The following is a 27,952-nucleotide window of genomic DNA, read 5'->3' on the forward strand; positions in this document are numbered from 1 at the left end:
CAGGGATCCAAATTGAATGGCTACATATGTGCCTGCAGCTTCCAGTAATTACATTATCCACACATATCAGGCAGTCTTTTCATTTTAATTATATAACTGCATTTTTCCTCTTTAAATGAGCATGGTTTATCCACTCAAACTGACAATTTTAATTTTACAGGCACAGATCATTGGATATAATCTGTAGAGGGAAATTTTCCTACTCATGTAATTTACATCTTACAATGAACAAAAGTTACCTTTTAATCCCCAATCACTATTTGGAGAGCACATGATTAATTTAATAGATATCTAGGTAGTTAACATAAATCTCCAAGTTAAAGAGCCAGTTCTTTTTTTATTATTAATGCATGGAGTACTAATCGTGTCTCTCAAAGAGAATCCCAGCCTTCTCAAAATGAATCTAAAGCCTTGTTGCATCGAGATGTCAAGATTATAGGTGCTATTGCTCAGAGCACTGAATTGCAGTTCTCATTGCTTTTTGTCGCCTTTGGTTTCTAATGGGGAGGCACAGAAATATTCCCACTCAATTCTCTGCTTTTTACCATAGAGGCCACTGGGTAACACACATCAGTGTGGGGTGTAATATTGAAAGCAGATTACCAGTCGTCGTAAAAGGTGCTGTTCATTTTTTCCCTTGTTACTTTTTAATATGACAATTGCATAACAGAAAGCAGAGCTTTCAAAAAGAACCTCTGAAGCCATTGGCAGTGCATGTGTATCAGTGACCAAATGAATTAGCTAAATGATATGCAGACGTGGAATAAAAACATAGGAGGTTTGTGCAGCCCTGCTCCACTTCCCTGGGTGCATTTTTCTTCTCAGGATCAGCTTGGTTGATGCCGGAGTTCTTGGCCTGTGAAAATTTATTACCCACAGAGTCCATCTGCATTCAGGCAGCCAAGTCTGAATAAATAGAGTCATTGTGCTTGTCTGGGATTTGTGGCCAGAGTTCATCCAGTCAGCTTGACATTCACATCCCAGGAGATTCATAAAAGCCAACACCCTGGTATGTGCTCTTGAATCCTGCCAAACTTGTGTAGAATTATATAAACAGGAGTTGAAACAGTAATCAAGACCAGGTTTGAGGGGCAAAGCTCCAAAATCAAATTTCTCCTACATTAGAAATGAACTGTATTGTAGATGTTATTTGTAGTCAAACAAGAGCTAAAATATTTTTACATAAGAGTCATTCTGAGAGTCATCTTGAATGCCTACTAAGTACCAAAATCAAATAAGACACATTAGCGATATTCATTATGGTAATTTAACTTCAGACATTTAAGGTAGTTTTTAAATGGCAGAAAAAATGCTGCCCTCAATGTACAAAAAGAAGCATATATTGCATATATTAAACTTCTAGCAAAGTAGAAAAAAAAGAAAGAGTAGTTTGTATTTGTTTTTATGTTTAGTCTTGCATTAATGTTATCCCTAAACTAAATATCCAATTTAATCATATTGATGAATTGGTTTCTTTTTAATATATAAACTCAAATTGAAAACGACTGCCTGTCAGGCCTTTGTCATGTATATGAAATAAGCACCTATTTGCAACTTCTGTCTCAGTTAGCAGAAACTCAGATGTGTAGCAGGACATTTTTATTTGGATAAGAGTCCTAAAACTTAGTTAAGTAATCATAATACATCAATAAAATTTTAGTGTCACCAAAAGCAAATGCAAAATTCTCTTAGTATAGCCAATTTTATTAAATCATGCCACTCTTCATACACATTTGTGCAAAACATGAGCATAGGTAGATGACCAAAAATGTAATGGCCTTTGTTTCATGTTAATGAATAATAATTTCCAAAATTGAAATTATCAGCTGAGTTAAATGTCACTGAGCAAGATGTACAAAGGCCCACAACCCTATTTCCTAAAATGTTTCCTAGACATCTTCTGAGGACCCGATTGAGATTTATGTAGGTTTAGTTGTGTCAAACCAGCCTGGACCATAGGATGTGACTAGTTTCGGTTGGAAGACCCTGAACCAAATCTGGGAAATGACAAAATTATATAAAAATTAAAAGATGATCCATTAAATTTGGGCAACCATACAATTAACACAAAAACCTCGAATCATTGCTTTTGTTAAGTTCAAGAATTCATAGAGGAAATACATTCTTGAAACTAAGCTAAGTTTTTGTTAATGGTGGGTATCAGTACCAACAAAATGGATTCTCCATTTTGAGAACAGAGGAAAGGCCATGCATCAAGAGTTGATAGGCAGGCTCTTCTCAAATACAGCTGCCAGCAGAGCTCCTGGTTGGCAGAGGAAGTGGAATTCTCCCACCAGAGGATGAAGCTATTTAACTCAGAGGAATAGTCCTTTGTCCTGTGACTTTAATGGTTTTTGTCTTCAGTAGCTTCTTCAGAAGTATAAGCTCCTTTGAATATATGCTATCACTCAGATCCAGGCTTGAGTGGTTTCATTTAGTGAGGGTTTACCTAGTCACTCAGGTGTTTGGTCCAGATATGCACTTGGAAAGTTTTATTTTTGTTTGTATTTTTCCAAATCTTCCCCAAGTGGGACTGGTTATCTCATAGCACAGCTCTTCTCAGGAGACTGTCAGCCTGTTGTTTCTACATGGAGCATAATCATTTGTGGTAATTCAGCGCCCCTTGGCACTTGCCAGTTCCATCCTGACCAGATTTGCAGCCAGCAGGTTGGGCTGAGTCAAAGAAGACCATTTTAAGAAGCAGACCAAACAGTTCCCAAAATGTCAGGCCATCAGGCAGTCCTCTCCACACTAGAAAAGTACAAATTAGATAGACTGTCTCTCTGGGGAGGTCAATTCAACAATATGTCTCTGGATATCCCTTCTTTCAAGGTGGGATTCATTCTTAAAAGTCCAGAGCCATTCAAGGAAGAGTATGTGATTACTACATCTTACATGTGAAAACACTTTCACATATAAACCCTGAGGCAGTGGTTTTTTGAGAGGTAAAAATGCCAATACTATTAAGAACACAGAATCGATTTAACTTGGGGCGCCTGGGTGGCTCAGTGTGTTAAGCCACTGCCTTCGGCTCAGGTCATGATCTCAGGGTCCTGGGATCGAGTCCCACGTCGGGCTCTCTGCTCAGCAGGGAACCTGCTTCCTCCTCTCTCTCTGCCTGCCTCTCTGCCTACTTGTGATCTCTCTCTGTCAAATAAATAAATAAAATCTTTAAAAAAAAAAAAAAAAAGAATCGATTTAACTTTATTTTATGTTAAAAAAAATTGGTTTGCAAAGCGCAATTATAAGACTCTTTCTTAACCATTACAAACCTATTTTTACCTTCAAATATTGCTATTATAAGACTCTTTCTTAACCATTACAAACCTATTTTTACCTTCAAATATTGCTATTTTGTCTGAGTAAGGTAACTTAAAGTAACTTAAACACTTAAAGGTGTTTAACTGAATTATAAAGCCAGACTTAAGATGTTGGTTATTCAAACATAGGTTGCATTACAACAAAACTATCAAAACATTTGTGTAACTCTCATCTTTATACAATAACAAAGTCACATTTGTATTCCACACAACTTGGGCCCCAGTTGCATTCATAATAATCAAACACCTACCAAGGCTGGTGGAAAGTGAACAGGCCTCCACCAAAGCACTCTGTTGGGGTAGCATAAAGATTTTGTTGAAAGCTTTAAAAAGCATTTGGCAAATGCAACAAAGTAGGAAATGACTGAACCTAACATCTCCCTGTTATGCCAAAGATGAGAGCTGTTAACAGGTCATCGCCTTCTTGGCCATGCTCGAGGTCTGGCCTGAACTGAAATTGCTCTGTGGGATGAGTTCTAAGAAGCTTGCCCCTGTGTGTCTTAGTGTCCACTCAGCATCCCACCAGTGCTCTTTACGCTGAGAGTGGCAGAATTCCAGATTTCTCTTGCCCCCTTCCCTTCACCCTCTGCCAGGAATTGTCCAAGGTGAGGCAGAGGCAGGGCTGGGGTGCTCTCTGGTACCTTGATGGCCTGGTTCCATTACTTACCAGCTCTGTGACTATAAGCAAGTCAAACTTACTGAACCCCTATTTCAGTATCTTAAGGTAACTCAGCAAAAATACTAAAGTAGATTAATAGAAAACATTTTATATTAACATAAGAATGTATTACTGTAAAACTGTTAAAGTACACATTTTAACATCCTCCCCTCTCCCTTCTGCCTCTTCTCCTCTCCTTTCTCCCCAGGAATGTTCTTCATTTGTGTTACTGGAAATTTTTTAATGCCTATTTAGTAATAAAAGGAGAGGAGTACAGGAAGAAGCCAGGAAAATTGATTTATATCAGAAAAGGCAAGAAGATGATTATAGAAAAATAGATCTGGAAGGTAGGAGGAGAAAAAGGGGAGAAGGTCTGGAGTTTTAGGGGAGAAAGTGAGGAAGAGGGAAGGAGGCAGAGAAAGAAGAGGAGAGACACGGCCACTGCCTATACTATCAGTTAGACCTTCTACCAAGTGTTGTCCAGTAAAGTAACTGGTGCTCATTTCTTGTCCTTAAGGAACTGGTGTCTAGCCTTCCTAAGACTAGCCCTTTATGAGGTAAGTGTCCAGCTGGCCAGGCTGCAGCTACTTGCCACGGGACAGCAACGCCACATCACTGGAAGCATAAGTTGTTCCTTTGACCTGACTTGGGGCTGGATATCACTTAGCTTACTTCTGCAGCCACCCCCCAACATCGTGCTGAATGTTAATAGCTTCATACATGATCATGGCTCTTCCTACATTATTCCTGCACTTCACAGTGACCTCTTAACACTCCCACACCAGCCTCCCTACCCCACAGACTTCCTCCAGGAAACTGCTGGGACCCTCTGACCTATGATGTTGCCCTTGTTGCAGTCAGTATGGCCCACTGTCTAAGGTTGTATCTTCCAGGCCCTAAGCATAGCCCCAGCCTTCCGACATCAGGAGTCTGATGTCAGTCACAGTGGATGGGAATAGCCCCCATGGCATGTGCTCACATTGTCCCCACACCTTTCCCTTCTTTTTCCTAACTCCTAGTGGCTGCCCCTCAATTTTCATTTGTGAAGACAAGTCTCCAGGACGTAGAGGCAGGAGCTGGTCATCCTGCACAGCAGATGTCACAAATGGTTCATTGTTTATCTCCAGTGAGTAGAATGTCTGGGAAATGCTCAGTGAAAAAAAGCATGTCTCTCTTAATCCCTCTCTGAAGATCTGAGTGGCCAAATTAGGACTATCCTTCACAGTCTGACCTCAAACAAGCCCCCAGATCTGTCAGCTAGTTCAAGAAGCCAAATTATGAGATATCATTATATAGGCAGAATTTATCTGGTATTGTCAACCACAATCAGCATTTACCATGGGATATAATAGGTGCTCAATAAATACTTGTTACTGTCTTTATGGAATATATGGTAGACATAAACAAATCTAAGCAATCTGGTGTGGGGGAAAAAACTAACCATCCATTCTCCAAAGAGGAAAGTGTACCCTAGCTTTTCAGGAAAGTGAAATAAAGAATATACAGCAAAGAAAAAGATGTATTTCAACAAATCTTTTAGATTGCTGCTATGGCAAATAGTGGCAATATAGCATCCCCATTAAGTTACTCACATCCTGCCTCTGAATCCCACTGCAAGGGTTGTTTGTCAGCCTCCAGTAAGCCCTTTCCTGTGAGGGGCAATGGGCTCGGGTTTCCACCTTCAGTGATCCTCAGGGAACTGGAGGAGCCACTATTAGAATTCCCATGAAGCAGATGGCAAACTCCTCAAGAAAGAAAAGAACCTGGTGCTAATACATGCTCTGGGCTAGGAGTTCCGAGAGAGAAAGAGCAACAAAAGCCTTGGTCAAGGAGCACTTATAAAAAGGATGAACTGGACCTCATATTAGGCAGAATCTAAATGAAAGGAGGAGTGGCTGGGAAGAGAACAGGAAAATGATAGAAACATTGGCTTGACTTAAAGAAACAAGAATGCAAGTAATTTGCCACTGCTAACCCCATTCCACGGTTTGCTTTCTTTATTGACAAGCTCCTAAGCCCCTGAAATTCTGTCTTCTTGTCCTGATCTTATTTATATTTGTGCAAAGCTGTCTTAATTAGGGCAGCCATACAACCCAGCATGCCCAGAAAAGCAGGGTTTTCTCCTGCTGCCCCTGACTCCCATCTGGGTAGCATCCCCTTCCATTCTCCAAAATGTTCTTATTTAGGTCATCAATTACATTATCTTCCGTGACTCTGCCTGACCCCTGCAGAGAACAGGATAAGGTCAAAGTCTACTGAACCAACTGCTTCTTGTTGGACAGACCCTTTGAGTATGATATAGTATCCTTCCTCATCTCTTATTATAGTCTTTGGCTTAAAATCTGATTGATCTGATATAAGGATTGCCACTCCTGCTTTCTTCTGATGTCCATCAGCATGGTAAATTCTTTTCCACCCCCTCACTTTAAATCTGGAGGTGTCTTTGGGCTTAAAATGAGTTTCTTGGAGGCAACATATAGATGGGTTTTGTTTTTTTATCCATTCTGATACCCTGTGTCTTTTGACAGGGGCATTTAGCCCATTAACATTCAGGGTAACTATTGAGAGATATGAATTTAGAGTCGTTGTATTGCCTGTAAGGTGACTGTTACTATATATGGTCTCTGTTCCTTTCTGATCTACCACTTGTAGGCTCTCTCTTTGTGTAGAGGACCCCTTTCAATATTTCCTGTAGAGCTGGTTTGGTGTTTGCAAATTCTTTCAGTTTTTGTTTGTCCTGGAAGCTTTTAATCTCTCCTTCTATTTTCAATGATAGCCTAGCTGGATATAGTATTCTGGGCTGCATGTTTTTCTCGTTTAGTGCTCTGAAAATATCATGCCAGCTCTTTCTGGCCTGCCAGGTCTCTGTGGATAAGTCAGCTGTCAATCTAATATTTTTACCATTGTATGTTACAGATTTCTTTTCCCGGGCTGCTTTCAGGATTTTCTCTTGTAAATTTTACTATTAGGTGACGGACGGGGTGTGGGCCTATTCTTATTGATTTTGAGGGGCGTTTTCTGAACCTCCTGAATTTTGATGCTCGTTCCCTTTGCCATATTGGGGAAATTCTCCCCAATAATTCTCTCCAGTATATCTTCTGCTCCCCTCTCTCTTTCTTCTTCTTCTGGAATCCCAATTATTCTAATGTTGTTTCGTCTTATGGTGTCACTTATCTCTCGAATTCTCCCCTCGTGGTCCAGTAGCTGTTTGTCCCTCTTTTGCTCAGCTGCTTTATTCTCTGTCATTTGGTCTTCTATATCACTAATTCTTTCTTCTGCCTCATTTATCCTAGCAGTGAGAGCCTCCATTTTTTATTGCACCTCATTAATAGCTTTTTTGATTTCAACTTGGTTAGATTTTAGTTCTTTTATTTCTCCAGAAAAGGCTTTTATATCTCCCGAGAGGGTTTCTCTAATATCTTACATGCCTTTTTCGAGCCCAGCTAGAACCTTGAGAATTGTCATTCTGAACTCTAGATCTGACATACTACCAATGTCTGTATTGATTAAGTCCCTAGCCTTCGGTACTGCCTCTTGTTCTTTTTTGTGTGGTGAATTTTTCCGTCTTGTCATTTTGTCCAAATAAGAGTATATGAAGGAGCAAGTGAAATACTAAAAGGGTGGCAACAACCCCAGGAAAATATGCTTTAACCAAATCAGAAGAGATCCCAAATCGTGAGGGGAGAGAAAGGGGATAAAAAGAGGTTCAAAAAGGAAGAAAGAAAAAAAAAGAAAAATAAATAAATAAAAGAATTTTTTAAAAAGAAAAAAAATAAAGAAAAATATAAAAAAGAAAAAAAATATATATTAGATAAACTAGTTTAAAACCGTTAAAAAAGAAAAGGGTAAAAATTTAAAAAAAAATTTACCAGAAGGTGAGAAAAAAAAATGAAAAAGAAAAAAAGTAAATTAACTGCAAGACTAAAAAAATCACAGGGAGAAAGCCATGAGTTCCGTGCTTTGCTTTCTCCTGCTCTGGAATTCTGCTGCTCTCCTTGGTATTAAAACCGCACTCCTTGGTAGGTGAACTTGGTCTTGGCTGGATTTCTTGTTGATCTTCTGGGGGAGGGGCCTGGTGTAGTGATTCTCAAGTGTCTTTGCCCCAGGCGGAATTGCACCACCCTCACCAGGGGCCGGGCTGAGTAATCCGCTCAGGTTTGCTTTCAGGAGCTTTTGTTCCCTGAGCTCTTTCCGTAGGTAGAGTTCCGGAGGACGGGAATACAAATGGCGGCCTCCTGGTCTCCGGCCTGGAGTAGCCAAGAGCCCAGGGCCCCACTCCTCAGTACGCCCTCAGAGAACAGCGCCCAGTTACTCCCGTCTGCCTGACCTCCGGCCGTGCTCCAAGCTCACCGAGCCTGCGGCTGGTTCAAGGTAACACCAAGCTGTGAGCTTACTGTTGGCTCTGTCTCTGTAGCTGGCTTTCCCGTTCCAATACCCGCAAGCTCTGCGACACTCAGACACCCCTGATCCTTCTGTGACCCTGCGGGACCTGAGGCCACGCTGACCCCGCATGGGCTTCGTCCCGATTTAGCCTCTGGAGCGATGTCCCTCAGCGGAACAGACTTTTAAAAGTCCTGATTTTGTGCTGCATTGCTCTACCGCTTGCCGGGAGCCGGCCCCTCCCCCTGGGGTCTATCTTCCCATCGCTTTGGATTCACGTCTCTGCCAGTCCTACCTTTCAGAAAGTGGTTGTTTTTCTGTTTCCAGAATTGCTGTTCTTCTTCTCTTCAATCTGCTGATGGATTTGCAGGTGTTTGCAATCTTTAGATAAGCTATCTAGCTGATCTCCTGCTAGCTGAAGTAGTCTCAGCCTGCTACTTCTCCGCCATCTTGACTCCTCCCAAGAGACAAAGAATGTACAGGCAGGTCCTGTACATCCTTCACCCAACTTCCCATAATATAAATCCTTCAGTGACTTCTTATTGCCCTGTGGATAATATCCAAAATCCTTATTCTGACCTCCAGAGCCCTTGAGATCTGCCCCTGCCCCCACTGTTCACTGAGCTCCCCCACAGTGTCCTTTCTATAGTTCTTCAGTTGAGCAAGGATCTAGGCCTACCTCAGGCCTTTGCTCCCAAACTGTCTTCATTGCCTGGACCCTTTCTTCACCATTCATTCCTGTTTCTCTGGGTCAGTAATTTCTTTATCCTTTACGCATCAACTTTTTTGTGTGCTTTGTCTAGTTTAGCAAGCTTTCCCTGACCATTCATTCCAAATGAGATCTCCGTCATAGTCTGTCTCATAGCTCTTGTCATCTAGAATGTTTGTGTATGTTTAACTTTTCATATCTGACTCATTCTAGACCTTAAGTACTATATGAGGAGGGTTTTGTCCATTTTTCCCTGTCACCCAAGCCGAGACCATTATCTGTACATTGTAGGTACTTCAGATCAAATTAGAGAGCTGTCCGCATGTTAGTCTGTTTCTATCAAGTAAAAGAGAAATTGGATCATCCTGAGACTCTTCTGAATTTCAGCCTCTTCCTTTCATTCTCTTCCCCACTCCAATTTCCATAAACTTGTTCTATGCACAACCCAATTACAAGAAGGGCACTTAATTTCCTCTTTGAGTTCTCTTCAGTAACAGATTGTGACTGGTAATTCATTTAGCATCATTGAAACCTGAATGTCTACTGATTATGTTCCAAAACACCAAGCTTACTGTAATAAAGACAGAGAAAACATGTCATCTCCTGGAGAGAACCTGGAAAATGATTATTTCTGGTGGAAGACTTGTTTTGTCTCATAGACTTATGCTTCAGAGTCGTTCATGAATGAGTAATGAACTCAGGAGAGATCAATGAAGCATTCACTTAACCTTCTCACCTTGTTTTGCTGAGAACTGAATAAGAGGAAAGTTACTAGAGGAGATGATTTAGGAAGAGAAAAATATGGTTGCTGTAATGTACAACTCTTGAAAGAAGGAAATTGGGCAGTTCATCTAGTTTACTATAGTAGTTTTTCAGGCTTCAATCATGAGTCACCTAAGTAATTTTTTCTCTGCTCTTTAATTCCAGTGTTTATTTATTTTATTATTTTCCAACCATGAAGTGAAATAGCATGCAAAATCCAACCTACTTTTAAGAGGCGAGGCAATTTAAAAAAAAAAAAGTGGGCTTTGCCTTGCTATATGACATACAACTTTAATCTAATGCCATAAAGCTTTTATTTTCTCAAGGAATTATTTAAACTGGTTAAAATACTCTCATCTCTTTTCCTGATGGATGATGTGTCACCCTCTGTAAAGTTTTTAATGATGTAGAATAACTGCAAATTAAATAGCACAATCAAAACCAGGCACTGAAAATAGTGGTGCAGGCAGTCAGTGGCGCTAAATACCATGGCATGAAGTGGGTGATAGCACGTGTTGTGTGGACAGATTGAAGAGTGACTGTCTCAGACAGACATTGCTTAGTGACTGGTGGGATGACCAATGTCTAAACCTTCCTATGTCTGTGACATACGTTAAAGCCTTTTAGCCCCATCATCACACCCATCTGCTAAGGGAAAAGCAGCCCCTGCCCCCAGCTTCCAGGTCAGCTTATGTGAGGAGCACTCAGCCAACATCAGGCCTATGGAGACCTTCTCAACAGGTGCCACCGCCTGGGATACATCACTCTAGTGATGGCTGAGTGGCTGAGTTTCTCATTTTTGTTTGTTTTGCCTTTGCTTTTGCTTTCTAAATAATTTTCTTGTAGGCTGCACATCAAAAAGCATGGTGTTTCCTTATCGCAAAAGTCCACAGGAAGTATTTGGAGGCAGGAGAGAAAAGAGTCAATAGACTTTTTAAACACTGACACCCATGGCTAGGGGAAACTTCAGAGGCTATTTGAGAGGTTTCTGTTGAACTTGTAGTCCCATCCCTCGTGATTTCTGTTATTTCAGAAAGAGTCCATCTCCAGGGCCTCCTGCTGAGATGATGTCAAGAGACTGTACTAATAATGCATGCCATCTTTCCTTTGGGGAGTTCCAAATTCTTTTTGTATATTTAGCCAGAGTCAAGAGTAGAGACTTCTGTTCTTTTCAAGGATAGCTGCCAAAAGGGAAAGCCATCTTGCTGAGCAATAAGAGAACCCTTTAGGAGGCAAATATGGGCACAACGATGGCGACCTGTCACTTGCTGGGTACTTTTTGTGGGCATGCTCCTAGGCTGGCCCTCCAGAAGAGTGCTGACAAGGGAGTGTAAGAGAAGGAAGTATTCCCATCCCCCCGAGGTATCCGAGGGGACTCCTGGGCTCCAGGTCTTCCTCAGGCTTCTCACCTCTTCCTGCTCCCTCCAGTGTCCTCACCAAGAGATGATCTGTGGGTATTCTTCTTCCCTCTCTTGGACTAATTATGTGACACTGGAATGCCAGGATATTTGGGCCTTAATTTACTGGAAACCAGGGGGAAGAGGGAAAGCAGTAACCCCTTAGATCGTCTGCAATAACCTGGACATTGACCGACTTGCTCCCTCGTCATCCCCTTCAGGGAAGGAGAGGGCGATTTGGAAGCAGACCTAGATTGAGGGCTACTCTATGGTTGCCATTTGCAGTTCCACATACTTTGTTTTTTCTTAAATCCGTGTGATTATGTCATTTATGGAAATTATTGAAGTTCCTCTTGTTTATTTTCCAGTACCTTTTGCCAGGCCCAGAAGCAAATCTGACTTATTTCAAATCTGACTTTCCTTCCTACTTTGCTCTAGTGCTTCTCCATAGAGTTACCCTTGTGATTTTAAGGGAACTTGTCCTCACTGTACATGGGCACTTCCTGATCTTTGAAAGGTTTTAACATTCCCAACCTCAGGCAGTAAGAGCCAATAGTGATCCCCCCCATGAATATAAAACGAAGAAACACCTCTACTCAATTCCAGACATACCTTGTCTTTAAAGTTCTGCTCAAATTTCAGTGGGAAGGATTCCCTAATGGATTCATTCATTTAGTGTTTACTTTGGATATTTACCAAGCACATGCTAACAGTTCTAGGCACTGTTTGAGGTGCTACTGGTCCACCAACCATTAGTTGTCATTCAGACCTGCATCTTCTTAACACTGTCCTAGCTTAACCTTTTCATTTACATGTTATTTCGTAAGTGCCCTCAAGTCATCCCTGGATCTCCAGTGTGACTTCCTACATAGGGATGAAGCTTCTCCAAGACAATGACTACTTACTGGGCTTTTGTTTTTGTCCCTCCTGGAGCCCAGAGCCACTAGTCTCTACACAGTAGCAATTCAGTAAATGTTGGACTGACTGAACCAAGGACATGAAGCTCCCCACCAAAGTTGTATTTCATTTCTAGAGTAGGGTTGATGATGCTGATGTTTCATTTTCTTTTTCTAATATGAAGATTCTGTCTATTTTGTCTGCTGTCTAAATGGAATGAGGAATAGCATGGGAAGCATTTTGGTGTCCCTGGTAAGCAGTAAACTTGACATGTGTAACATACATGAATTTTATGCACTCTTTATTTCCTGGTGCATCCTGAGATAGCCTTGGTCTTACAGGCCATGTTTTGATCCCCTCCCAATTAGAGTTTCTGAGACAGAGAACAGAGTGTGACCTTGGCCTTCTGAAGTGTCAGAGTGCTCATTAATAGAAAGCCAGTGTACAAAATTATAGAGAAGGCAGACAAAAAGTTATTACAAACCTGAGAGAATCTGATGGAGAAATAATGGCCTTTTTTCTTTTCTTTTTCTCTTAGTTTTGGTAGTAGGAAAAGTTTCAAAAACATACAAAAATGCCCAGAATAACATAATAATTCCCAGTGTACTCATCACTTAGCTTCAACAGTTACCAACCCAAGGCCATCTTGTTTCATTTATAAAGGCCCGCCCACTCTACCTTTCTTCCAAATGTAATGTTTTATTTTTATTTTTTTTATTTTATTTTTTTTAATTTATTTATTTATTTGACAGAGAGAGATCACAAGTAGGCAGAGAGGCAGGCAGACAGAGAGGGAGAAGCGGGCTCCCTGCAGAGCAGAGAGCCCGATGCGGGGCTCGATCCCAGGACCCTGAGATCATGACCTGAGCCGAAGGCAGAGGCTTTAACCCACTGAGCCACCCAGGCGCCCCCAAATGTAATGTTTTAAAGCAAACCCCAACATCATATAATTGTACCCATAAATATTTCAATATGTATCTCTAAAAGATTTTCTTAAAAATTACCCCAGCGTCATTACTATGTCTTCAACAAATCAATAATCTCATAATATCATCACATTTCCAGGGGCGCCTGGGTGGCTCAGTGGGTTAAGCCGCTGCCTTCAGCTCAGGTCATGATCTCTGGGTCCTGGGATCGAATCCCGTGTCGGGCTCTCTGCTCAGCAGGGAGCCTGCTTCCCTTTCTCTCTCTCTGCCTGCCTCTCCGACTACTTGTGATTTCTCTCTGTCAAATAAATAAATAAAATCTTTAAAAATATATATATGTCATCACATTTCCAGTCGGCGTTCCAATTTCTAATTGTGGTAACTTTTTTGATAAATCTGAAAACTGAGTCAAAAATTACACTTTCGTTGAGAAGGGAGCCACAAAGGAGCCAAGACAGATTTTTTCTTAGAGGAAAGTAGAATAAAACCATGGGAAAACGATTTTGGAGAATAAAAGTGCAATAGCTCTGATCCTCTCCCCTGGTCTCCAGAGACTGGTCTAACCTCACCTGCCAAGTACTCCTTGCCTCCCCGTGCTCGCCCCCTGGTGGCAGGTGTCCGCTTCGGGGGGGAGAGGAGGGGCTTCTGTCAACTCTTCTGGAAACCTTCATTTCTTAACATGATGGGACTCGCTACTATGTTGCTAGTAGTTTAATATTTGGCAAAAATGTGTGACCGGATTTTTTAAAGTGTTGATTGAGTACATAATTTAAAGTCAGAATATTAAATAAACATCTCTGCCTTTCCTTCCAGCAGGCAGCCCAGAGAACAGCTCTCCACGCTCTGTCTGACAGGTACATTTTGTCATTTTTATGAACTATAAATTGCTTTATGAAACATTGAGCCCTATTTATTGTGGCATATAATTCATAATCGGATTTTGTCCCTAAAGTATCTGTGAACTGGGATGTTAAACATTTTGCATGCTTGGATTTGTCATGCATGTGTGGAGTTTATTACTGCAAAAATCGCCTTGTTGTATTTCATAGAAAGTATGAAGAATCCCTTGTTGTGTAATGAAACAGGAGACAAGTAAACTTAGAGGGAAAGACCTGCATGGGGCAGTAAATTCTGAACTTTGGAATTGGTGGAGATCTAAGCTCATTTTTCAGCAATAAGTGCTTCATTTATTTTGAGGTGTTTTCTTCAGACTTTTTCCATAGTGTTTCATCAGTAGCTGTCTGTCTTTTGATGAAATTCTCACTTGAAGTACTTCGTGCACATATCCCAGTTCATGGTCCCAAGTGCCTGACTTTTTACTCCTGGCTTTGGCTTGTGTTTTCGGACTTGTGTTATTGAACGAGATGTATAAACCTAATCAATAAACACACTCAAGGTGCATTTCACATCCTGCTCTGCCCAAAAGGCCCAAAAGGCTGTGTGTGGAGATAGCTGAACAGGGATATACAGAGTTCCCTTCAAGAACAGACCAGACTCTTTTTGTTTTGGTTGGTCTTTGAGTTTTCATTTACTAAGATTGCGGTGTGTGTGTGTGTATGTGTGTTTCTTAAAGAACTGTCAGGAGGTGAAGAGGAAGCCCCAGTTGCTGTCCACAAGGGAGGTTCTTGCTGTGTTAGAAGCAGCTGGAGATGTTCCCCTGGCTGGCTGGTTGGGATGTCAGCATTATCTAGCTAACTGTTACCACCTTCCTTTTCTTCTCAGTTCTTTTTTTTTTTTTTTTTTGAATGAACAATAATTGACTGTGTCGACTAGCTCAGTTCAGTGCTTCTCCAAGGCAAATCCTGTCACTTAGGCAAATTATCTGTGCGCATGGGTGAAAAGCATTTTCTCTATGGTGGCAGGCTGAGTATGAGTATTTTTATTGCAGTTGAAAAAGACTTCCCCATGACAACCACACAAGCTTGTGTGCTCTGAGAGGGGCCACCACATGATCTCCTGGAATTGCTTCTGGGATTTTCACAAAAGCTGACAACTATACTGCTTCTGAGTCTGTTGGTAGGAAGGACACACTGTATCAAAATATTGAAAATCTGACACATTAATTCCTTTCCTCTACATGTTTCTTTGAGTAGTTGAGTAAGAGTTTCCTTCAACAAAATGCACTGAAAACCAAGTGAAGGCCCTTAGTTGACAATATTATGTTATTGCCAATGATTAGAAGATTTCTTTTGGAGGCATTGAAAATGTGATAAAATTAGATCTTGGTGATGGTTTCACAGCCCTCTGCTAAAAGCCATCAAATTGCATATTTTAAATGGATGAACTTTATGGCATATAAATGATATTTCAGTGAAGCTATATATATAAACACAAAACCTCATTATGACCTTTGGTAGAATGAATAAAAACCTACTTCAGGAAGATAGGGAATTCCTTTGAACACATGGCTGCAAATACAAAGACTAGAACTAATGCATTCTAAGGCTGCTTCCCAAAAGACACATGATTCTGTCCTGGATAGAAAACGTGCATGATTTTAATGATGAACAACAGTACTATTCCCTTTGACTTTTTCTGATACTATATCTAAAACCCCTCATCAAAACCAACAGTTAGTCAACTAGTAGTTAACATCTTAGCCCCTGTTGATTGTATCAGTGCTAATAGCAGAATACTATGAAAAAAGAAGTCCATTCCCAAGAAACAGGTTCCCAATGTAATCTCTCTTCTTATGAATTTCTCCATCTTTAAATGTAATAGAGGATTTCTCCCTTATGTCTAAAGGTTTTTCTGTTCAAAATTGGGGGAGTTTGGCTCATTTTAAAGTAATGAGTTGACTTCACTGTTCTAACAATGCAATTGTGTATACCTTCTCTCTATTCTGTTTTCCACAAATTCAGAGCCACACAAGTAATTTCCCAAAGTGAGAAGTATCTGTAATCATTTGGAGATAGAATTTAAAATCCTTTTTTAAAATAAGGACTTAAAACACCTACTGAGTTCATGGGATTTATATTTTCTATTTTCTTAAATTAGGGAATGCTAACTTACCAAGTAATAGACATCATTTTCTAGCACATTACTTATTCTGTTGAGTAAACCAGTATTTTTTAGAAAATGATGAATGTGACTCTGGATCACACTATGGCATGTCTCGCCCAATATCTGCCTGTCAGAGGAACCACCCCAGCACGGCAATGGGATTAAGCAAAAATTTCCCTGGGCACCAGGGCAGCTCAGTGGGTTAAAGCCTCTGCCTTTGGCTCAGGTCATGATCCCAGGGTCCTGGGATCCAGTCCCACATGGGGCTCTCTGCTCTGCAGGGAGCCTGCATTCTCCTCTCTCTCTTTCTCTGCCTGCCTTTCTGCCTACTTGTGCTCTCTGTCAAATAAATAAATAAAATCTTTAAAAAAAAAATTTCCCCCAAGTTGTGACCTTCCTAAGGTAGAGATCTTACCCTTGTATCTCTGGCTACTCGGAACAAGGTATGAATCTATTCTACATTCAATGACATAAACTATTCTGTTTTCCTGAACTGTTGTTTTCAGCCTGTTATCATTTCATGCTATAAAATTCCATTATGATGAGGCAGCACTTTTCATTTTGTCCTAGAAAGTGGCAGCACTTTTTAGACCTTAAAAGGTGCTTTCCTGAGTTCTACAGTTGGACAGAATAGTCCGTGTTGGCTCAGGCTGTGCCACCATGGACTTCTTGTCTCCTTTCCTGCTAATCTGTTCACATGTGGGCCCCTTTCACTTCCCGTTAGCCTTATAACCACCTTGAGTACCTGGTGAACACAAGGATATTTGATACAGGAGTAGAGTCATTTTGTTTCAAGATGTGAACTTGATGATGACCTTGGGGTCATTGGTAGGTATGAGCATATACTTAAGGAAGCCAGGGGTTGTTCTCTGCTTCCCTGTGAGAAAACCTGCATCTAAGTCTTAGAGACCTGACCTGATAAGACAAGTTATAAGAAAGAGGGTTGGCCTTTCCCGTTTCATTTCAATGGCAGGTAGAAATCTTGTCCCTTTGGGGTATCTGAGATGAGAGAATATCCAGATGTCTTTTGAAGGCCAATCTTATCTATCTTTTCATTTCTCTAGTTTCTTGGTTTAAATAGACATTCCAGCAGAAATCCAGTATCTGACAGTTAAGACTGTGCTTTAAAGTTCTGTGCTTTACAGCAATCAATGCACAACCTTGATAAATTAAAACTGTGATATTTCCATTACCTAAAGGTAAAAATCTTCTGTAATCATCTCCAATGAAAGCCTGTGGCCTTGTTCAGTTTTGCCTGAACAATGGGCTGGATTAATGGTTCCTCCAAAATAGCCAGAGTGTTGAAGACTGGATCACACCAGGAAGGCAAATGTGGGCTTTCAGCCCAGCTAGCTTGTGCCACCTGCAGTGACAGGAAGCCTTGAGTGAGGGTAGAATGGCACTGTTATTCTTTCCTACTGCTGACTGTGGAATTTTTCATCTGTTTTATGCCTTTGAGTGTCAGCTGGCCTACCAGAGGCCCACTGATTCCCCAAATCATGAAAAAAGGAAGAGACCAGGGCAGGAAGAGGTCAGAATTCTCAACAAGGTCAAACAAGCCAATTATAAGAAAACCTCAATCTATAAAGGACACTCTCTTTCTTACTTAGTCACTCCTTAGAATGTGCCTCCCAGGTTTTTTTTTTTTCTTCTCCTTATGGATTATTGTACCAGGCAGGGTAGAGAGAGGCAGAGGAGAATAAGGATAAATGGGCACGAGGCTCATTTATAAAGGTGTGTCTTTGCTGTAGACTCGCTGCACTGTGAAAGCTGCCACATCCCTGTAATGTGGAAAATATGCAAAGTGCTGTTCAGAGAAGGAAGGGTATGCGTGCAGCATATGAAGTGCCTCTGAATATGATTAACTTCACCTCATAAGTAGTAAATAGTAGATAACTGTGATCAAAAAAGGGATTCGTGTGATTTATCAAGCTGAGCAACTGTGCATTTGCAGGGAAGCTGGAGGTCAATCTGGAAATCTAGGGCAAGAGGAGCACTAGGAAATTGCCAGGACTAAGAAGTTAATCATACCCTTGGACTGCTTCCATCTGTCTCCGAGCGACAGAGCTGCTGCAGAACGAGCAGGGATGCTTTATAGCAGGAGATCAGGAATTAATATTTTCTGTGAAACCTCAAGCATCATTTGCAGTAACTTGGGTTTTATAAAAATGGAGCATAATTTCATATGAATAAATCACATTCAGCTGGAAATAAGAGGAGCTGGGGGGGGGCGGAAATTGTGCCTGACTTAAAAAAAAAAAAAAAAAAAAAAAAAGGAATGAGTAAGAAAGCCAACATGAAAACAGTTGTTGAAGCGATGGCACTTGGAGGGCACGAGTGGCTGTGTGGTTAAATTGTGCATATAATCATCTTCTGAAATGTCAGTGTGTGACTCCAGAAACAGCTACATTTTTATAGCCTTGGAGATGCATCACCAGACTGTAACCTGTCTGCCCATCTGGCAATATCTCAGGTCCAAGATCCATTTATATTGAAATCCAAACAACTGCCATTGATTGATTCACTTGTGCCACGAGCAGTTAGTGAGCACATCCCATGTGCTCAGCCAGGTGCAGAGACACAGTGGTGAGCAGAAATGGCCGTGCACCTCTGCTCAGGGCTTTACTGTGTAAAGTGATGCTGGCTTTACAAAAAGAAGGGCCTCTTTGGGCTCACTCAAATAAATCTCACCCATCAAATCTCCTCCTCCCATTAGGGAGAATGTAATAGAATTAAGGAAATGAGAAATAGACTAAAAGGAAGGGGTTTTCCTTCCACACGGGGCTGGTGTTTGTCCAAAGGCAGGACTGGAAATGGCCCCAGAGCAAGGTGAGGAGGATGGGATGATGCATCGGACTGCAACGTGGGGGTTTGCATCCAGCTTCCTCTTCTTGACCCCTTGCCAAGTGGACCTCTTCAGCCATGCAAAGGAAGCATGCTGGGGGTGGCCACCAGCATAGAAGTGTAACTTTCTGGTTAACATTTTACACAATGTCTCTAGTGTCCTGAGAAGGGAGTCACAGTTACCATGTACTTCTAACAGTTGGTCTCTTCTCAAAGGTTCCAAAAAGGGGTGGGGGATGCAGGACTTTTTAAGAAATTTTAAATTTCCTTTTTGAAGATGCTGCTAGCATGGTTTTCTAGAGGGTGTCTATCAACCCTTCCCTTGAGACCCATAGCATTGTCTAGTGCAAGGGACTTCTTACTTATACTGAAGTCTTTTTGGTATACCATGTAAATTAAAAAGAGCTTTCGAGTTTAGAAGCACTATCACGTTGACTGTCTCATTTTGTGATCCTCACAACAACCTCATGAGCTAGGAAGCCCATTTTACAGAGAAGAAGACTGAGCCTGAGCTAGGTGATGTGACTCATCCAAGGTCACAAGGTAGGATGTGGCAGAGCTGGGACTAAACTCCACATCCTCTGATTCCCAATGATTATGATTCATCTTCCACCGCAATAACAAAGCAGATGTGAATGGGGCCAGGCGCCATGTTCTACATTCTAACAAATAGTTAACTCACTCTGTGCTAATACTTTGTTTCTACTAATAGTTCTAATAATCCTGATGTTTCTGGCTTGGTTACCTTTTTATGCCAAGCACCTAGCATAGCTCCTAGTGATTAGAAGACACAGGAAGTCACTTGAAGAATGAATGAAAACAATGAGCAAATAAATGAATGAACTAGGACTGATGTTTTGGAGTTGAAAGATGACAGCTTTGGGCTGAAATTAGAAAATACTTTCCTGAAACTGGCTATGTACCACTGCAGCAGACCACCCAGGAGACTGAGGTTGATGGTCAGGGGCTCACCACTAACAGGTTAAAGCAGGTGTTCATGCCTGTAAGATGCTACAGAATTGAGAAACACTATTAATTGGCACACAGATGAAGAGTGGCAAGAAATGAATGATTTCCAGGGGTATCTGTTTAGTGTCTGACTCAGTTTTGGCTCAGATTGTGAACTCAGGGTCGTAGGTTTGAGCCCCGTGTCTGTGGGGAGTATGCTTGAGATTCTCTTCCTCTCTCCTCGCCCCTCCCCCACTCGTTCTCATTCTCTCTCAAATAAATAAATAAATCTTTTTAAAAAATGGTCCAAAAATAGGCAAGAGATTAGTGAATGGATAAAGTAGATGTGAAATACATAAATAGATAGATAGGTATCACAGTGGAATATTATTCAGCCATAAAAAATGAAATCTTGCCATTTGCAACAACATGGATGGAGTTTAGAGGGTATAATGCTAGGTGAAATAAGTCAGAAAAAGACAAATACCGTATGATTTCACTCGCATGTGGAAATTAAGAAACAAAACAAACAAGCAAAAGGAAAAACAGAAAAGAGAGAGAGAGAGACTCTTAACAACAGAGAACAAACTGATGGTTACCAGAAGGGAGGAGGGTGGGGGGATGGATGAAATAGGTGAGGGGGATTAAAGAGTGTGGTTGTCATGATGAACACAGGGTAGTGTATGGAAGTATTGAATCGCTATATTGTACACCTGAAATTAATATAGCACTGTAGGTTAACTAACTGGCATTAAAAACTTGGGGAGAAGAAATTCAAAGGATTAAAATCATCTAGTGCAGGGCGCCTGGGTGGCTCAGTGGGTTAAGCCGCTGCCTTCGGCTCAGGTCATGATCTCAGGGTCCTGGGATCGAGTCCCGCATTGGGCTCTCTGCTCAGCAGGGAGCCTGCTTCTTCCTCTCTCTCTGCCTGCCTCTCTGCCTACTTGTGATCTCTCTCTGTCAAATAAATAAATAAAATCTTTAAAAAAAAAAAAAAAAAAAAAAAAAAAAAAAAAAAATAAAATCATCTAGTGCAATTAAATTAGAGTGGAATTAAACTAGAAATCAGTACCAGTGGAGTCACAGTGTCACAGAGAGGGGGAGAGACCAGATGCCCTCCAGCCCCTCACTGTCTCCCCACCCCTCTCTTCATTTCTGTGATTCTTAACCACTGCCACGACTTAGGGTTCTCTCCCATACTGTCTCCGCCAGTGATTCCTGCTCCTTTTCTTCCTTCATTCATTTGAAGTATGTCTTCACCACTGAGCCCTTGCTGCGGGAAAGGCATTGTGCTGGTCTCTGTGGGAGACACAGAAATTCATTACCCATTGATCCCAGCCTCCAGGAGCTTACAAGGTTGTGGAAGAAGCTCAGGCATCTGTGTAACTGCTGTGCACATTAAACGTCGCCATATGCACACCTGACCATAGGTCTTCCTAGCACAGCAGTCATCTGGCGGTGCTACGCTCTGCCCTTCCTGGACATCACTTCATTTACTCCTCACAACAACCCTCTCAGCTAGAAAGGAGGGATTCAACAGAAGTGTCTTGAGGAGATGGCATTTTCAATGGAGTTTTAGTTGATTTCATTTCCTAAATACTCTGTAAAATCCTAGTGAACTAGATGACCAGAGACACATCACTTACCTGAAGTCTTACAGACATAAAGCCTCAGGGTGGCCTGACTCTGGTTGATGATGCTCGTAGCTGCTTCTGTCATCGCCCTTGCCCCCCCCCCTCCATCAATTTATGAAGAAATCAAAGCCACTGGAGGGGTGCAATGAGGCCCTGAAGTACTCTCCGAGCAGAGGAGAGGAAGCGGCAGTGGGGGAGGTGTTGGGAATAGCATATAAAGGATGGGTAGGGGTGCCTGGGTGGCTCAGTGGGTTAAGCCTCTGCCTTCAGCTCAGGTCCTGATCTCAGGGTTCTGGGATCAAGCCCTGCATCAGGCTCTCTGCTCAGCGGGAGAGCCTGCTTCCCCGTCTCTCTCTTTGCCTTGCCTCTCTCCCTACTTGTGGTCTCTCTCTCTGTCAAATAAATAAATAAAATCTTTAAAAATAAAAAATAAGAAAATAAAAGATGGGTAGCATCACCAGACCCAAGAAGGGAGAAGGGAAGTAGGGACCTTCTCCACGGAATGAACTGCCTTGGTCTGAGCAAGCAAGGCAGTGGGAGTGGACCGAGAGCTGCAGGCCCCTCATTCTGCTGGGGTATAGATGTCTAAAGGGAAAGGGGTCTGAGAGCCAGCTCCAGACAGCCACCCCCACCAAGGGGTGGGGTCGCCTTTTACTACACAGTGTTCCCTTCAGACGTGGGATTGAGTGTCATCTTCCATGGAAACCTTAAATAACCAATACCTTTTCCATCAGCACCTCATGTAATTGTTGGCAGAGGCCTGCTTCCATCCTTTGCTCACCTTCTTTATTTATGTCTGGTCTCAACAGCAGAAGGGAGAATAGGAAGCCCATCTTAAGTATTAGGTAGTACTTTATACAAAAGGAGTACTCAGTAAGACTTTCTCAGTGTCTTCCAAACGATAAAGGCCAAGAATTCAAATTAGGCCCTCTTATCACTCCTCTCTGGAAAAAAAATACCAAACCTCTGGCCTGGCTCTCCCTAACCTCTCCTCATTATGCAGAAAGGATGGGATTTTGAATCCTTGAACTTGGGCTAGAGTGTACTTCATGCAAGCTATTTACCCATTCGCGTCTGAACTTCCTCAGTTGCATAAACAGGATGATAGTAACGCCGTCCTTCTTAGGTTTATGTCCAGATTAAATGAGGTAATAAATGGAAAAAGTGCTCTGTTAATTTGTCCATATAAGAGTAATTACTCTGTCACACCACTAAGAAGAGTCACTCATCAAGATACCAGGAGATACTCTCTGATTTAAGTCCTACCAAGAGGCCTAAAAGCCAGGGGAGGAAAATATTACAGTATGGATTTAATATATGGAACTCTAAATAGCTAATAGTGTGGGTCATGTTCTTACATTGATGTTACAGAAAAATAAACATCAACAAATCCCAAGATCTAGGCATTACTGTTGCTTATACCATTCCTATTTTGTAATATATTGTCATCTACCCTGTTCTCCTCCAAAAGCCAATTTGTGGGTCTGTGGGTCCTAGATGAGGCTCTGAGCTGTCTCTACCACATCATCTTCCTACTTCAGTCACAGAAAAGTCAATCTGGGTCAATTCCTGACACCTTTGTTGGCAGGACTCCAAAGAATTGGTCTCATTTATTGTTTCAAAGTAAATAATCCATATTTCAAAAGCAAACAGTGTTTCTTAGATACTGTGAGGATCCCTGGTAGAGATCTGTTCAGGGGGACCTTGCAGAGGGAGAAAAATTGCTAAGTCTTTGAGCCAGTACTCTTCTAACAGGGCCCAACAGTACTCATATATAGTCACAAAAGTGGACCCCCTTGGCCTTATCGCCTCTTCTGGAGAGGCCGTGTAAGCATCCCCCACCGCCTTTGGGTGGCTGTTTGCTCAATTGACTGCAGTTAACAGTGTGAGCAAACAAACGCAGGCTGTCGGGTCTAAAACTCCGCTTTTAAAAAGCCCCCCTAGTACTAATTTCCACAATAAAACTGAATGGCTCCAGAGAAGCCATTGAGTTCTATCAGGTAAATAACACACATTTTAAAAGGTCCCAAACATGTATTTCACACAATAGAACAGAGCAGCCTGGAAGGAACTGTTATAGTCTTTTGAGTAAGTAAACAATGAATTGTATGAAGCCACTAATTGCGCTTCAAATTGGTCTAGTGGGTCTGGGGACACCTGCTTCCTCATGTCTGCACATGGGGATGCCATAGGAGGGACCTCTGAGTGAAAGTGAGTGCCTGTGAGCCCACAATTATGAATGCAACTTTCTTAAGAGTGTGTGGTCTCTTTAAAAAAGACTGTTAGTGGTGATAGTCACACAACCATGTGACTGTACATAATGAACCATACACCTGAAAATAGTTAAAATGATAAATTCGATGTTACATATATTTTACCACAATTTAAAAAGCTAAAAAAAGATAGAAATGAACGTATGTACTAATACACCAAACTCTTCAGGATATTGCCCTTTCTCACATATCTCTGGTCGGAAGTACTGCTCTCTGCTCTCCATCCTGGGTTTGAGGTGCTGGAGTTCTAGTCTGGAGATTCTTTCCTTCCTTGTCTGCTAGCAGGAAAAGCCTCTCGCAGGTGTGTTTTGTCCACAGTGGTGAGGAGACCCGCCATCCCACCCCTGCTCCCGTAGCCAGGGGGAGATCAGTGATTACCCAAGAGCACAGCTAATCATCCACATTACCTGGGTTAATGAGCCTAAGGAAGGGGGGATCAGAAGAACCAGACACCTATAGAAGGCATCCCCTAATTATTATTACCATAATTTAAATTACCAGCTTTGACCCATTGCCATCCACACTGTGTTCCCCTCTGCTGGACTCATTCTCTCAGACTAAATTGATAAAGTTATGAAGGCAGAATATTTAAATAGCAGAACTCTAAGTTATTTTTATGAAGGTCTTTGTCACCATGTCATATTCCTTTGAGCTCTATATAGCTTTCACTTCTAGACCAAGAACAACAATATAGCGTACACTTGTTAATTTAGTTTGTTTTTTTTTTTAAGATTTTATTTATTTATTTGCCAGAGAGAGAGAGAGAGAGTGAGAGCGCACAGGCAGGCAGAGTGGCAGCAGAGGCAGAGGGAGAAGCAGGCTCCCCACAGAGCAAGGAACCTGACGCGGGACTCGATCCCAGGACGCTGGGATCATGACCTGAGCCGAAGGCAGCTGCTTAACCAACTGAGCCACCCAGGCATCCCGTTAATTTAGTTTTTTAATGCATCCAAAAAAGTTATTTATGTACTCAATACACAAGACATCTCAAAGTTAGCATTAAGAGAAATAAAACTCTGGTGAAATTAGCATAGTTTTCAATATTTATTACTGCTATCTACTCTTTTTCTTTTTTAACTGAAATACAGTTGCCACACACCTAGTTGCATCAGTTTCAGGTACACAATATAATGATTCAACAAGTCTGTTCATTCTGCAATACTTTACCACAGGGGTAGCTACTGTCTGTGGCCATACAACACTATTAAAATACCATTGACTATTCCCTAGGTTGTACCTTTCATCCCTGTGACTTATTCCTTCATAATTGGAAGACTATACCTCCCACTCCCCTTTAGCCATTTTGCACATCCTCCCACCCCCCCCTTCTCTCTGGCAACCATCAGTTTGTTCTCTGTATTTATTGGTCTGATTTTGCTCTTTATTTGTTTGTTTCTTTATTCGTTTATTTTTCAGATCCTACATGTAAGTGAAATCATATGATGTGTCTTTATTCTGTCTGATTTTTTTCACCTAGCATAATACCCTTTTCTTTTTTAAAGATTTTACTTATTTATTTGACAGAGAGAGAGAGTCAGGGAGAGAGGGAACGTAAGCAGGGGGAGTGTGAGAGGGAGAAGTAGGCTCCCCACTGAGCAGGGAGCCTGATGCGGAGCTGGATCCCAGGACCTCGGGATTGTGACCTGAGCTGAAGGCAGACACTTACAACTGAGCCACCTAGGCACCCCACATAATACCCTCCAGGTCCATCCATGTTGTTGCAAAAGGTAAGATCACATTCTTTGTTATGGCTGAGCAATATTTCATTGTGTATATATACCACATCTTCTTTATCCATCCATCTATTGATGGACACATAGGTTGCTTCCATATTTTAACTCTTATAAATAATGCTATAGTAAACATAGGTGGGCATATATCTTTTCCTTTAGGTAAATAACCTGTAATAGAATTATTAGACTGTAATTTATTTCTATTTTTATTATTTTTTTAGAACTTTCATACTGTTTTCCACAGTGACTACACCAATTTACATTTCTACCAACAGTGTACAAAGCGCAATCTTTGCCAATGCTTTTTTTTTTTTTGTATTTTTTATTCTTGCCATTCTGACAGGTATGAGGTAATATTTCATTATGGTTTTGACTTGCATTTCCTTGATGATGTGTGATGCTGAGCATCTTTCTATGTGTCTGCTGACCCTTTTTGAGTCTTCTTTTGAAAATGTCTATTCAGGTCCTCTGCCTTTTTTTAATTAGGTTATTTGGAGTTTGTTGGTATTGAGTTGTAGAAGTTATTTATTTATGTTGGATATTAATTCATTATCAGATATGTCATTTGCAAATATCTTCTCCCATTCAGTAGGTTGCCTTTTAATTTTGATGATGGTTTGCAATGCAAAAGCTTTTTATTTTTGTGTAGTTCCAATAGTTTATTTTTGCTTTCTGTCTACTCCCTTTTAAAAATATATATTTCTGAAGTAGAATTACACATACACCCTCTTGAATAGCTAGTTTTCATTAGGCTCTTGCTTAATTTTAAAATTTTAAAAATTTTAAAAATTTTAAAATTCAGTCCTACACCAAATATGTTGATGTTTACTAGTTGTCAGTTCTTTTAAAATGTTTAAACTGATTACACAGGAAGAAACAATCTGTAATCACCCCCCCACACACCTTTATTCATTTTATGTGTTCACCATTCTCACTGACCCAGATCTGGGAAACTGAACTGAACATAAAAGAAACCCAAGAGCAACAAGTAATATATCTTACAGGTGGGAAAAAAAGAAGATTATTCAAAAATACAAAGTACATTTTAGTACACATGTATATTTCTTAACACCCTGAATGCCACTGTCTTTAGATATTTCACCCATGTCTATGCCTTTATTAAGTGGAGAGCCAGTTAGAGAAACATTGTGGTAAGTGGATAGTTTTCAAGCCAATAGATACATGGCAGGGAGGAGAGTGTTTTGTTTTGTTTTGTTTAAAACCAAACTACTTAGCCACTTTTAATGGAAGTTTATTTAAGTTATGATACCACCAATATTTTTTGCTTTTTGTTTTTGTTAAATCTCCTTTTAGTGGAGAAAACTAGCCAAAAGCCTAGAGCCTTCCTTCTCTGCTTTAAGAGCCTTTGGGCCAACACCTCCCACCCATCTAGTCCCCCAGTAAATTCCCTCCCAGACAGTCCCACGCTGGCATTTCACTCTAGACACACAGAGCCAGCTGGAACAAGCTTCCCCTCCAGCTGCTAACTCTGGGCACAGGCCTGCCCCTCCTCCCTTCTCCTCCTTTCCCCAGTCGGCCTCCCCATGACCCACTCCTCTGACTGCCCTCCCAGAGGCAGCCTTGGGCCAGCACTGGCCAAGCCGCCTGGCTGAAGTTTAATGATTATGTTTTGGAGCCCGATGAGCTCCCCTGCTGCTGTTGAAAGGTTAATGTGCTCCCCGTCAACTGGAGCAGCCTGACCTTTCTTGACTTCATCCAGTTCCTTTCCCCATGCTGACTCCCAGGCAAGTGACTGGCAGGCCAGCTGCTATACCATATCCTCCCAACAGCCCAGAGAGTGCAGCACCCATCTCTGCCTTTGACAGCCAGCATCAGAGCCTGGACATCTGCACCCGTTATTCTGACACCCATCAGAGCTGCTGAATTGAGTAGCGTTCCCTGCTGTGCCTGCTCCTTCTGTGATTTCTCTGGATGTGAGTTTTCATGCTGCCCTCTTCCTATTGCCCCTTTCTTCCTGAAAGTCTGTGTTCAGTATGTCCATGCTCGTTAATTAATTATAGGTCAATTAGATGACAGTGTTGAAACCAAAGCAAGTACTTATGTGGGGACAGTGTATGGCCCTTTTTCCATTTCACAAACCAGTTCTGCCTGCTCACTGGCCCTGATCCAATTCATTGGACAGGACCTCCATGAAGCCTAGCCCAGCCCAATAGTCTGTAGGCCCAGCAGCTCCCCAGGGACTTCCCTATGGCCCCATTTGCCCTGTTCACAACCAGTGAGTCAGAGGGCCACTTGAGGCCACAGTTCCTCATCTTACAGTGGAGACAGTAACCTCTATTCAGCTAGCCAGTCCTGGCGTTGGGCAGGAAGAAGGAAAATGATGTGTGTGAAGGCATGAATGTTACCCAAGCACAGAGAATTAAGGTATTTATTAGTTTGCTGAGGGAATATGTGAAGGAGGTCCCTATTTTCTTTGAGTCATAGCCCCAGCCACTAAGCTGGTTAGT

The 27,952-nt window shown here is 41.6% G+C and overlaps 1 protein-coding gene across 7 annotated transcripts in view; it reads left to right on the plus strand.

Moving 5' to 3' along the window:
- The window catches only part of AFF3 (ALF transcription elongation factor 3), a 576,277-nt gene that overhangs the window by 474,340 nt on the left and 73,985 nt on the right, over nucleotides 1–27,952 (plus strand). For 5 of the 7 annotated variants that reach the window (XM_059134519.1, XM_059134521.1, XM_059134524.1 and 2 more), the window contains one exon: nucleotides 13,863–13,903. In XM_059134519.1, the coding sequence (XP_058990502.1) occupies nucleotides 13,863–13,903 (41 nt within the window). The remainder of the gene's footprint in view (nucleotides 1–13,862; nucleotides 13,904–27,952) is intronic. The other 2 variants (XM_059134520.1, XM_059134522.1) reach the window with 1 other exon arrangement.

Source organism: Mustela lutreola, chromosome 9 (genome assembly GCF_030435805.1).
Source record: "Mustela lutreola isolate mMusLut2 chromosome 9, mMusLut2.pri, whole genome shotgun sequence".
NCBI lineage: Eukaryota > Metazoa > Chordata > Mammalia > Carnivora > Mustelidae > Mustela > Mustela lutreola.